This window comes from Solanum pennellii, chromosome 1 (assembly GCF_001406875.1).
Source record: "Solanum pennellii chromosome 1, SPENNV200".
NCBI lineage: Eukaryota > Viridiplantae > Streptophyta > Magnoliopsida > Solanales > Solanaceae > Solanum > Solanum pennellii.
This window is the reverse complement of record NC_028637.1, coordinates 60,376,932-60,390,274: the sequence shown is the minus strand read 5'-3', so window position 1 is coordinate 60,390,274 and position 13,343 is coordinate 60,376,932. Positions and strand designations below refer to the sequence as shown.

The 13,343-nt window shown below is 36.6% G+C and overlaps 1 protein-coding gene across 4 annotated transcripts in view; it reads left to right on the top strand.

The window, feature by feature from the left end:
* Positions 1–13,343, top strand: part of LOC107007841 (exportin-7) — a 51,722-nt gene that overhangs the window by 35,661 nt on the left and 2,718 nt on the right. For 3 of the 4 annotated variants that reach the window (XM_015206648.2, XM_015206650.2, XM_027914055.1), the window contains 4 exons: positions 4,571–4,790; positions 5,383–5,513; positions 9,223–9,369; positions 9,759–9,887. In XM_015206648.2, the coding sequence (XP_015062134.1) occupies positions 4,571–4,790; positions 5,383–5,513; positions 9,223–9,369; positions 9,759–9,887 (627 nt within the window). The other variant, XM_027914054.1, reaches the window with a different exon arrangement.

Here is a 13,343-nt window from a genome sequence, read left to right as displayed (position 1 = left end):
TGATACAAAGGGAAATTTAAATAGAGTATGAACAGACAGTTGATTCCATTAGAGTTGCATTAGTTAAGATAATTCTGTTTCTATTCCTCAGTTATCTTTATATATAGTTTTAGTATTTACACATTCCCCATAATGCTTGTTATTATCAGGGGGAATTAATTTCCATTATGAGTAAGTTACAGAGATCAGAGTAGTGAGTAGAAGAAGGACATGTGTCCAGGATTGGTCCCCACTGGTCCCCATCTGATTTCTATATATTGTACTGCTTCTCTCTTTCCCAAGTTATGAAAAGAATTGCTTATTTACTTGCTTTTCCTTCTCTTTAGTCATTCTTCTTCTTCTTTTTCTTAACTCCTAAGTAATATTAGTATCAATGGACGGCTTAATACATTTCTTTTGGTGGCAGACACATTCTTATCAACTCTGTTCTAGACTCTCTCCCAACATATGCTAGGTCTCTTTTCACTATATCGGCAAAATTGGTTAAGAAATTGGACAAACTTAGGAGAGAATTCCTTTGCATGGTTGCAAAGAGAACAAAGGATACAATTTGGTCAAGTGGGCGACAGTTCTGCATAGAAAAGATAAAGGTGGCTTAGGCATCAGAGATTTGAGGAAGCATAACAACAATCTTTTGATGAAATGGTTGTGGAGATACACTTAAATGAGGCAAGCTTTGTGGAAAGATTTGATTAAATGTTAATATAGGGAGGATGGATTCTGGTGTAGTAACACAAGCACGGATGCTTATGGAGTGGGGGTTTGGAGAGCTATTAGAAACTTATGGCCCAAGTTAGAAGCAAATTAACATATCAAGGTGGGGGATGGACCGAGAGATAGATTATGGTGGGATGTATGGATCAAAGACCTGCTTCCTCATCTATTTATTTTGTGCACCAATTATGAGGCAATGATGAGTGTTTTTGGAGTGAACTCTATGAAATGGGTGGTGGTCAGTGAACATCTGGAAGAATGTTTTTGGAGTGAACTATATGCAATGGGTGGTTCTATGATTCAAGAATCTATTTGGCACTAAGAAAAGCAGATGATTATACCAGTTTCAGTAAAAGAACAAGAAGGATTTGAAGAATTTGGTGCATTTGACGAAATTGTGGAGATTGAAGGAGTTTGTGTATAATTTCCAGTTGCTTCGTTTTAAATGGAGACGTTTCTGGAGAAAGTTGCTGCCCTGATCAAAAAAGTTGTTTGGAGGGCCTGTCGATTTGATATTTAAAGGCACGATTATCAACTCTCTTCTTCCAGTTTAGTGGTTTCCATGAATCTTCCAACATGTTTCACGGGTGTGCCAATGTTTTTTGAAATGATAGCACCATGACCTTTTGTTTTTGTCATCTCCGTTCTTCACCTGGTACAAGGGCTGAAGAGTCTCTAACAAGTTTTAGTTCAACATTTAAATCAGGTTTTAACATATCTTTCCTCTTAGTTTCCTCTTTCCTAACTTCAGAAAAGGTTTCACAAAGTGAGGGCATAGGATTTTTTTCCTAAGATTCGCGACTTGACCTTGTTGAACTCCTTTTGCTGAAAAAGGTAGTCTCTCATTTTCTTCCCTTCTTTTGCTTTCACACTATCCACAATACACCCCCATTCATAATCGTAATACTGGTCTTACTCCTGCCTCAAAGAAACCATTTTATTATAATGAGTAGTGACTTTCTTCTCACCCTGGTTGGCTTGCCATAATTTAGTTTTTAACTAAAAAATTTGAGAGGCATTTTCTACATCAGATATGTCTTCCTAGCGTCTTCCCACACATCCTTAACGATGAGCAAAAAGAGATAAGATTTACCAAGGACCGGTCCTATGGAATTTAATAACCAAAAAATGACGAGTGCATTCTAGGAGTTCATCTTGGGGTCTCTAATTCCCGACTATTTCATCTCTTGTTCTGATGTCCTAGCTTTCCATGACCATCGATTGCAAGCTTTACGGACTCTGCTCATTCGTGATAGTTTTCCACATTTAATCGATGAGAGGTTAAGTGGCATGTGAGAGGCATTGCCTCATTGTGTCATCATATTTTCTATAGGATCTTCCAGAGGAGAACTTTTGTCTTCTATTGATGTTTCAGAAAGATCCTCTCCATGAAATGCTGTTTTATCCATATGATATTAGAGGAAAAAAGTCTCCGCTCTAATACCATGAAAAGACATGGCACCTGAGCTTAAATCAACTCCAAAAGCTAGCGCACGAGAGGAGGTTTTTTCAAGTCCATACAAAGAAGCCGATTTCCCATCCTTCTAAACACTGTAAATATATGACACGTGGACTTAACTCAACTCCAAAAGCTAGTTCACGAGGGAGGTTTGTCCAACTCCATATAAGGAGACCAATTTTCAATCCCTCTACCGATGTGAAACTTCTTAATACTCCCCCGCACACCCAGACCTAAATTGGAGTGAGAACATTTCTTAATGGGGGCCCAACACCGGTGAACAACAAATCATGATGGGCCTGCCTCTAATACCATGAAATTTTAGATACTGCAAAAATATTTCTCTACTCATAGTATTTGTACAATATTTATAAGAGAACAACCAAGATCAAATAAACTAATCAGTCCCTAATTCTTAGACAATTCTTGAATCAAGGGATTTCCTCTAAACTATTTTCCTAGAATAATATAATCTAATCCCACATTTACTATTTGTGGAGCAGATTATAATCAAATCTGCCAGCTCATTGGTGGAGCAGATTATGACTAAATCTGCCAAGTCATTTGAAACACCGATGTGAGAAAAGGCTGACCAGGTGGAATCAGAAAATCGCAGTACCTTTCTCTTGGAGGCAGTCCTGATCAACCTTTTCTTAGATGCTTTAACTACTTGATGTCTTTGTTTCCTCTTCCTAGAAATGTGGGTAAAAGTATAGATGCCCTCAGAAGGAATTTCTTATGGCAAGGAAACATGCAGATGAGAGGCTTTCCTCTGGTCAATGGGAAACTTTATATATTTCAAAGAAACAAGACGGTACGGCTTTGGATTGGAGATACCTAAATGAAGGACAAACACTTAAGGGCACTGTGATAAGGGCTAAATATAGGAAGAAATGCTTTTGGGAGACCAGAGCGGTGAAAACTTCTATAGTCTGTGGAAATCTATTAGAAACTAGTCCGTGGAAATCCATTAGAAACTTGTGGTCTGGTTTCTCAGAGAAACTTTGCTATAATGTGAAGGATGGAAGGAAGAGGAGGATATTGTTTTGGTAGGATAACTGGTTGGGGATTGGAAGTCTTAAGCAGTTGTATCCTTGTATTTTGAACTTAATTAGCATTAGGGGGCTACATTGAATGAAGTTTGGTCAACACAGGAGGGAAGTTTGCTGCAGGACTGATTGAGAGTTTGACCAATTTTCGTGGCACTTTCTATCATTTAAGGGACTATAGGATGAGGAAGACACAATCAGATGGAACAGTCATATTAAGAGCTATTTACAGTAAGTTCTGCTTACAAGGATCTGAACCAGATGGGATCACAACTAAGCTTTCTCTCTTGGAACTCCTACAGAAAGTCAACGTTCCATATAATTGGGTGGTTTTGAGAAAACCAGTTCTAACTCATGATAAGCTATGGAGGATGGAAATTCATATGGTCTCAAGATGCTATTTATGTGGACAAAGTGTTGAGGCAGTTAACCATCTGTTCCTATATTGTAAGATGACCAGTCAGATATGGGATCTGTTTATTAGCTTAAGAGGCATTAGGTGTACAATGCCAGGAAGAACCTGAGAAGCCCTGACAAGATGGACTACAGAGGAGGAAAGCAGCACACACAAGGACAGACGGAGAAATGTTCCGGTGACAATATGGAAGGAAAGGAACTCTAGGTGTTTTGGATACCTCACAGCTCCTTGAAAAGATTGAAAATGAATTGTATTCGTATGTTTTGTTACTGGTGTAATTCAGAGTACATAGATGATCCAGTCTCCGTTATTGACATCCTAGGCTCCCTATAGAAGATCAAGGACCTAGTGTTTTTCTCTAGTTTATACCATTTTCTTTTGGATCTTTTGATGTAAAAACTCATTTTGGTGGCCAACACTTATGGGTTGATGATTAATTACTGTGATGTTAACTTGTCAAAAGAAAAGAAGTTCTGTAGAGCACCTGGTTTTAATCTTTACAACCATTCTGTTTCCCACACATTCTTCCATAGAAGTTATACCCCGTGGAAGTACATCTAATATATGCTTCTCTCTTGACATTTGCTTGCTATTACAATAATGAGCGACCCTTCTTGCACTGTGGATAACGTTTGTGTATATGAATTAACATGCTGGTGAAATGAAGAGTACTACTACCAGATTGTTAAAATTTGGTTGGCTTAACAAGATCCAACAATTATTGAAAACAAATAATACTTGCTTTTTGGGATGTCAACTTATAGGGGGCAATTTTCCCTTACAATTTAAGAAAATCTTCTATTTAAGTACAGGGAACTTGATTCCTTGATAGTGCTTGTGCTTTGGTGCACACTTGGAGACTTTTTAGCTTCTTCTGCCTTTAGAGCTGATCTAACTATGTCCCCTTCTCTGTTTTAATGCATGGAATAGGTGACAACACCATTACTTAAATTCGTAGCTGAGTTTGTGCTGAACAAGTCCCAACGACTGACTTTTGAAACTTCATCTCCCTGTGGCATTCTTCTTTTTCGTGAAGTCAGCAAATTGATTGTTGCATATGGATCCAGAATTCTCTCTCTGCCTAATCATGTTGATATGTATCAGTTCAAATATAAGGGTGTTTGGATTTCCTTGACAATTCTTTCAAGAGGTAGGATTTTTAGCTTTTAATCTATCTATCTTGGTAATGACTTAAATATTTGTGTAATTTTTGGCCCTTGAAACGGAAGGCTTCCTATATGTTGTTTGCTTGCAAGACTATCTCATGACAAAAAGTTTGATGCCACGGAGAAGAGTTTCCGAGCTCACTACTTGTGCTTTTGGTTGTCTTGTTTTCTCTGTCTTTTGCCTTCTATTGTGATGAACTTAACTTGAGTAGCTTATTGATTTCATTTTGAAAGAGTTTCTTCCTCTGAATAAGAAATTAGTTTATTTTATAAAGTTGATTTTTCTATAAACCTGGATTATATGATGGTATTGTTCTTCAAAGTCAAACGAAAAATTATTTAAGCTAGTTCTGCTTGCCTTTGTTTTTTTCCCTTTGTTTCCCGTTTCTCTTTGTCTTCTCGTAGACAATATATGCTGCTCTTTTCCCAACAGATTGTTTGTGTTCTCTCCCTCTGTGTATTTAGCTAATGAACAATACAGTAATATTGAAATTGTAATATATTAACAAATGTGAGCGTAAACAACTGAACTGATGGTCCTTTCATTCTGTAATTTCTTATGCTTCTGCACTGTAGCACTTGCTGGTAACTACGTCAATTTTGGGGTGTTTGAGATTTATGGAGACAGAGCGCTTGCGGATGCTTTTGACATAGCTATGAGGATGACACTATCTATTCCTTTGGCAGATATACTCTCGTACAGAAAGGTATAAAATTAAGAACTGCTTGATTCAGAAGCTCTCTTGTTATTTTATATCTTGAGACGCTTATTACATGAATTTTAACTCCTTTAATTATACAATGTTAAACATAATAGTACGTTTAAACTAATATTATTTTTGAATTTTAAAACTTCTGGTGCTTTATGCTTTGAACAAAAATATTTTATTTGATTTTGGAACATATAAACTTCGCAACAAGCTCCAACAATTTTTTGCATCATTGTACTTATTTGGGAGTATACTCCCAATGAAGAATGGGAGCATCATAATGAACCGAGCTAGAGCCCCAATTTTTAATGGGCTTGTTGCAGGTGTAACGTATGGTTTACTTTGGGCAAGTTGTCTACATCCACTCAGGTAAGAAAACACACTTAAGAGTGTCTTTTTTCAACAAAGGAAAATGTACAGACTACTGAGACATTTGAGAGGTCAACATAGTGGTGGGAAGAAATGGTCCTGTTGTTTATGGGGCATATGTTTTATCTGACACTTAGGAAATTTGGTTTTGACTATTATGCTAGCTTATGAGAAATGCTGAAAGTAGCTTCATTATAAATTTATAATAGTTTTATCAAGATATACATCTTTAAATATGGATTTGATAGGTGCTACTGATAGTTTTATGTGTTTGGCGTGCCATTTGTATGGCTATATATTTTTCTTTGAGGAGATTTGAGCCATTTTCAAGTCTTGTGTAAGTTGGGAGTAGATTCATAGAAGAAGTTGATTTGGTTTTCTTTTTCCTTTTCCTTTTCCTTGGTCTCTTCTTTTCCTTTTTCTTCGTCTTTGTTAATACATTGTATGATTTGTAAGAACACAAAGAAATAGCCTATCTCAACGATGCGTACTGCAAATACAAAACTCTCTTTCTTGAAGATTACATTTTTAAATATGGATGTGATAGGCGCTACTGATAGTTCTATGTGTGTTTGGCGTGCCATTTGTTTGGCTGTATATTTTGCTTTGAGGAGACTTGAGCCATTTTCGAGTCTTGTGTAAGTTGTGAGTAGATTCATAGAAAAAGTTGATTTGGTTTTCTTTTTCCTTTTCCTTTTCCCTTTTCCCTCTTTCTTTGTCTTTGTTAATACATTATATGATTCGTGAGAACAGAAAGAAATAGCCGACCTTCAAAGATGGCTGCAAATATAAAACTCTTTGTTGAAGAGGAAGTATCTTTTCTTGGGCAAAGGTTAGTGATGATCAAGTGTACTAGATTCATTACCCACCTATACCATGTCGTTCGTTTTCCATTAGCGGTGGTGCATAAAATAGACAAAATGCACAGAATTTCTGTGGCACGGTAATAGAGAGATTGCAACCTTTAATTTGGTTAGATGAAGTGTCTACAGTCAAGTCGGGAGGTTTTGGTATTAGAGAATAGAGACTTAAGATTCAAAGTAAAAATTTGCAGCTTAAGTGGCTTTGGAGGTTCAATAAGGAATTGGGAGCATTGTTGAGAGATGTCGTTGTGACAAAATATGGATTTCTCATCCATGGATGACCACACAACGATTTCTCTCCAAAACATGTGGTATATGGAAGAATCTGAGAACTCACTGGGACATTTTTTGAATACTTTAGTAGAAATTGGGAATGTATGAAAGTAAGATTCTACATACAGTGGCTCAGAATCCTGAAGTATTATTCTAACTCTTGCTGGGATGTACATTCAGACGTAATATTAATGACTGGGAAGTGGACAACCTTTGCTCTTTGTTTTCTCAGCTACACTGTTTTCCTCCCCTTCTGTCCATAGGTGACACTTTATGCTGGAAATGTGACTTTAAGGGATGTTTCTCTGTTATATCATGCTACAAGCAGTTAAGTCCTCCCCCAACTGAAAATTGGCCTTGTAAGTTTATTTGGAAAAACAAAGCTCCTATGAAAGAGGAACTTTTCGCATGGTTAATGGTGAAAGGAGCTTGTTTCACACACAAAATTACAGAAAAGGGGAATTGATTTATGTAAGAGAAGTTTGCTTTGTAACAATGGAGCTAAAGATGTCAACCATTTATTTCTTCTTCCCAAGTTCACATCTCAGATATGGAGTCTCTTTCTCATTTTACTAGGAATTAAACGGTGAAGATTTCAACAAGAGGAAGCTTATTTGTATGTCTTGATGAATATACAACATAAGAATGGGTTTATATGATGAGTCCTAAGATTAGTAAGAAGCTCCCTCTTCTTCTTGAAATCTTCACTCATTGTAGACTGAATTTTGAGCTTACTCACTGCAACATTCTTGTCACATTACACTGGAAATTTTCCTTTTTCCAACAAACTCAATTCCCTCAGTAGCTTCTGGTAAATCAGGAGAGTGTTATGGCACGTATATTTGACAAGGAAAATTGCTTGCAAATATTTTTTAATCAGTTATCTTCATTCTTTGATCTTCTGTTAACTTTTCATGGTGGTAATTAAGATTCTTCTCTTAATTAAATATAAAACTATATTTTCTATGTGTTTAGATTTTTAGACATTATTATTTTGTTGAAACATCAAATTCTGGATTGTTTCGTACAATTTTAGATCTTCTGTTTTCAATTCTAGTCTTCCTTTAATTGTTTGGTCATATATATCCACAAATAATTTATTTTGTTTTGCATATTGGAACTTCTATTTTCTTCTGTCAAACAAACAAAATTATACTTGTTTGTCCAGTAGAGAAAACAAACACAAAAATATTTTGAAATTCTGAAACTAATCTTTAGCATTTAAGATAGAAATTACAAAACATAATTATTTTAATGCATAATTTTATTTAAAATTTTGGAGGAGATTCTCCAAAAGAATGTCTGTGTGTTTATAGTTTTGACGACATTTCAGTAATTTTGACAGAGTTTACTTATCGGCACTTCTTTATCAAACACACTGCTTATCTAAGTTGCTCGGACTCTCCAAAAATATTGGTGTGCCCGTGTCGGATCCTATCAAAATACAGTATTTTTGGAGGATCATCCGTCAACATTTTTGAAGAGTCTGAGCAACATAGCTGCTTATGGTTTAGGACTTCTATCCAAACATAACTGCTTATTCATAAAACCAGCTTCAATACTTAAATGGTCTCATACAATGTATTGTATGAATTTCTATCAAGTTAACTTGCCAATTTTAAAAAAAGTAAATCACGGTAAAGCCCTTGTTTAAATTGTACTATAAATACCAAACGTAGTTTGAGGGAATAATCAAGTTTGTCCTTCTCATGATCTTTCCCATATTAGCAGTCTAGCTTACATTTTCTTTTGCTTGATATGATTGAGTCAAATATTTTAAACCTTTGTTGCTCGGACTCTTCAAAGATATCATCAGGTGTGTATCGGATCCTTCACAAGTAGTGCATTTTTAAGGATCCGGCACGGGTGCGGTAGCATTTTTGGAGAGTCCAGACAACTTAGTTTTAAAATAGTGACCCCATAATTTGAAAAGTGGACCTTTTTGTTGTTATTCTGGCAAAAATTAATCTGTTCATTTCAGCTATATTGCTGCAATTCTCTTCGAACGAGCAGTACTGTCAAATTTACTTAATTACTTGAGTTTATCTTGAATAGTAGTTTCATCCCTGATTGCATCCTATCCAGTGGGGCACACTTGCATGAATTCTGAGGTGTATATATTTCTTTACCTTCTGTAAATAATCATGTTATATTCCTTCCATTATTAAAACATAACCACTTCCAATCGTCTTATCTTACAGCTTTCAGGAGCTTACTTCACATTTCTGGAGATCATGATGAAAAACCAGATCCAGTTGATACTTAACTTGGATTCAAGTAGCTTTACATTTATTGCTGGATCTCTTGAGTCTGGACTTAAAGTACTGGATGAAAATATCAAATCACAGGTTGTGTTTTGTCGACCACTTCCCTTGAAATGTCAAACGTCATTTCTTTGTATCTGTTTAGTTTTCGCAAGTGTCAGGGACATACTATAACTAAATAATTAAAAGTGTGGTAAAAGCTTAAGGTTTTACCTGATGTGGTCACACATTTCAACTTGGTATCTGTGCAGACAAAGTTCAGATGTTGTCGCCACCCAAGAAGAAAAATATGCTTTTACATGCTTGGCCCATGATAAAAAATCAGGTCCACATGTCAGTCAGACATAATATAATTATGTTCTTCTGGACAACTTAAAACTCCTAATCTGAGATGGTCACATTTCAACAACAAGGCTTCTTGGATAAACTTGTAATTTATTCTCAACAGACTAACTCTAATCATTTTATTCTAGTGTGCATCTGCGGTGGACAACTTGGCTACATTTTATTTCGAACACATAACAACTGGAGAGTCACCTACCACCCCTGTGGCGCTTAACCTGGCGCAGCATTTAGCAGACTGTCCAAACATATTTCTTGAAGTAAGTTCCAACTGCTCTTTTTATTTTAAGCAATTATTATTTCTAGAACTTTTTTAGGAACGGCATATAGGTGGCACAGATTTGGGTTTAGCCATGTCAGTCCCGTATTTCGACAGGGAACTCTGCCCTTGTTGAGGACCCCTATCCCTACAGTGTGTTTTGTCCCTTTTATTTCATGAGGTATATTCTTTCTCCTTTGTGTCCTTATATGCATCTTTTTGTTCGGGGACTGTTGGTGGGAGAATGTGGAGTTTCTATAGAGAAGCCTCTACAAGAATTAGCTGCTTCACATCACCGTTGTGGGAATACACGGTTTACCATGTCGACGTAACACACCTTCGCTATTCATAGTGAATGCCTTAACACCTCCCTTTTGCGCTTCATCTCGTAGACTAGCAACATTGGGGTCTTCATATTGCCTAGTCTTGGTTTCTCCAACTAAGGATGATTGTACCGCCATATCTGCAAGTATCCTTCCCAGTTTATGATCAATTTAAACTACCCAACTGGCCAATGTCTGAAAATCCATGACCATAGATCGCTTTTCAACGGTAAATCCGGCAAACTACTTATGGACTTTCTACTCAAGGCGTCTGCCACCACGTTCACCTTTCCGGGATGATACAAGATAGTAAGATCATAATTTTTTTAATAGCTCAAACCACCGTCGTTGCCTCAGATTCACATCTCTATGCTTGAATATGTATCAAAATAGGTTTCACACAACTCACCACAAAGATAGTGACGCCTGATCTTGAGTACAAATACTATTGGGGCCAATTGCAAGTCATGTATCGAATAATTCTTCTCATAAATATTTAGCTGTTGAGAAGCATATGCCACCACTTTACTATTCGCCTCAAGACACAACCCAATCCAACTTGAGATGCATCAGAATAAATCGTGAAACCACCCTCCGTCGTAGGTAAGGTCAAAATCAGAGTCGGAGTCAATGGAGTCTTTAATTTTTGGAAATCCTCTTCACATCCGTTTTGAGTACTGAAACACCACACCTTCGAGTTAAACGTGTCAATAGAGCCGTTATCTTCGTGAGAAACCCTCCACTAATCTTCTGTAATATGCATCTAGTCCCAAGAAGTTGGGTATCTCTCTAGTAGTACTAGGTTGAGGCCAATCTCGAACTTCTTCTATCTTCATTGAACTTACTTGGATTTGATCTCGTGACACCACATGGCACTGTCGAGTTTCCCTAGCTGGTTGAATCTGAGCTTGTGCACCTCCAATATTTCTCAATACCTGTGTAGTAGCATGACTAGTACCAGGATCTTCCTTGTGACAAAATTTAGCATATGTTCTCTTTCACCACAAGTAAACAAGGACCACCAACTCCAAAGTAATGACTGTTGTTATCTTCCTGGTGTTGTAAGTCACTTCTTGCATTCTCCCGGTGTCATCATTGGAATGCATATATTTGCATTCTTCGATACATAAAATCTACTTGTGGAAAAATACTATTTTACTAAGATTTATGACACAGAATTGTTGGAAATCCATTTGTAGACTTGGCAGGGTTACCCTCTGATAAACGATTCAGTTCTGGAGTGTGTTCTAGTTGGGGAAGTTTGGTGTCCTGGAAAACTAAGAAACAAAATATGATTTCTAGATCTAGTGTAGAAGCTGAATATTGGGCTATAGCGGTGGCAGCATGTGAACTCATATGTATATATCAAGAAACTACTAAAGGAGTTGAAATTTGGAGAGACTAAAAAGATGGAACTTGTGTGCCATACGAAAGCTGCACTTCACATTGCATCGAATCCCGTGTTTCAGGAGAGGATCAAACACGGAGATTGATTGTCATTTTTTCATAAGAACGTACTCTCAGGAAACATTGTCACACGGTTCATGCAGTCAAGTGATAACTTGCAAACATACCAAGTCCTTAGCTGATCCTAGAAAGAGTTATAGATGTAGCAAGTTTGGTATATATAATCTGTAAGCACTAAGCTTAAGGGGAGTGTTACAATCGTGAGAATATTATAGCATATATGTAATTAGTAGGTAGCTTGATTTACACCTATTGTAATTAAGTACCAATTTGTACAGATTTCCTTAATTTTAAGGACATATAAACTTAGAAATTTAAACCCCAATAACTTGAGGAATAATCAAGCTGAGTTCTCTCTCAAACTCTTATAGTCTTATTATCTCACAATTGCATTGATACTTTATCCCCCATTGCTAAGATACCATTTGTTTGTCTTTTTCTATCTATGGTTGTTATCCGGCATTGACTTCTTTATAAGTTGGACACTCAGAATTCAGTTTCAGAAAAAAAGTCAGTTTCAAAAAGTTGGACACTAAGAATGTTTTTCTCCATTGTGAGCTTGAGTAGAAGTTTTTATGGAGCAATCACCTAGATTTTTATCTCAAGGGGGTATTTACTAGTATGGTGTGTTGATTGCACTTCTCGATCCTGGTTTGGGAGTTTCGGCATAGTAATTCAAAAGTTTAGCATGAATCGCATTGAAATTGATCATTCTTTGTTTTATTGATATTCTACTCCAGATCTGTTATTTATTTGGTTGTTTATTTTGATGATATTGTTAGCTCAGGTAATGATCATGACAATATCACTAATTTAAAGCAATATCTCTTCTGGCATTTCTAGACTAAAGGCCTTGATAGACAAAAGTATTTTCTAGGTATTGAGGTTACTTAGTTTGATATTGTTATTTCACAATGAATGTATGCCTTAGACATTCTCGAGGAAACATAGAATGATGGCCTATGGAGCTGAATGCCAAACTGTTGCCAGGATAGTGGAGCTCAATGATCATAGAAGATATAGATAGTCGGTTGATATGTTGAGTTATCTTACCGTGACTAGACCTGACATTTCTTTTTCCGTGCGTGTTAGTCAGTTTATGGATTTTCCCTGTGGTAGTCATTAGGATGCAGTTGTACGTACATGCCAAGTCAGTTCCAGACAAAGGACTACTCTTCTGGGATCGATGCCATGAGTTGATTATTGGATATACAAATGTTGAATGGATAGATCACCACATTCTATGTCTGGATTTTATGTTTTAGTTGGAGGTAATTTTGTGTCCTAAAGGGCAAAGAAACATATGGTGGTTGCTTGATCTATTGTAAACGCAGAAAATCGAGCAATGGTTCTAGCAACTCGTGATCTAGTTTGGATAAAACAGTTGCTCGGTAAATTTTATAAAAATCAATATGATGTAACTTGTGGGTGATAATCAAGCTATCCTTCATGTTGTATCAAATTCAGTATTCCATCAAGAGAACTAAACACATTGAGACTGACTTTCACACTTTATTAGAGAGAAGATACTGTGAAGTCCAATGATCAGCTGACTTACATGTTATCCAAGTTTCTTTATTGTCCTCGTATTATTACATTTGTAACAAATAGAAACATATGACTTATATATATCAGCTTGGTGGGTGGTGTGCGTGGGGGGGGGGGGG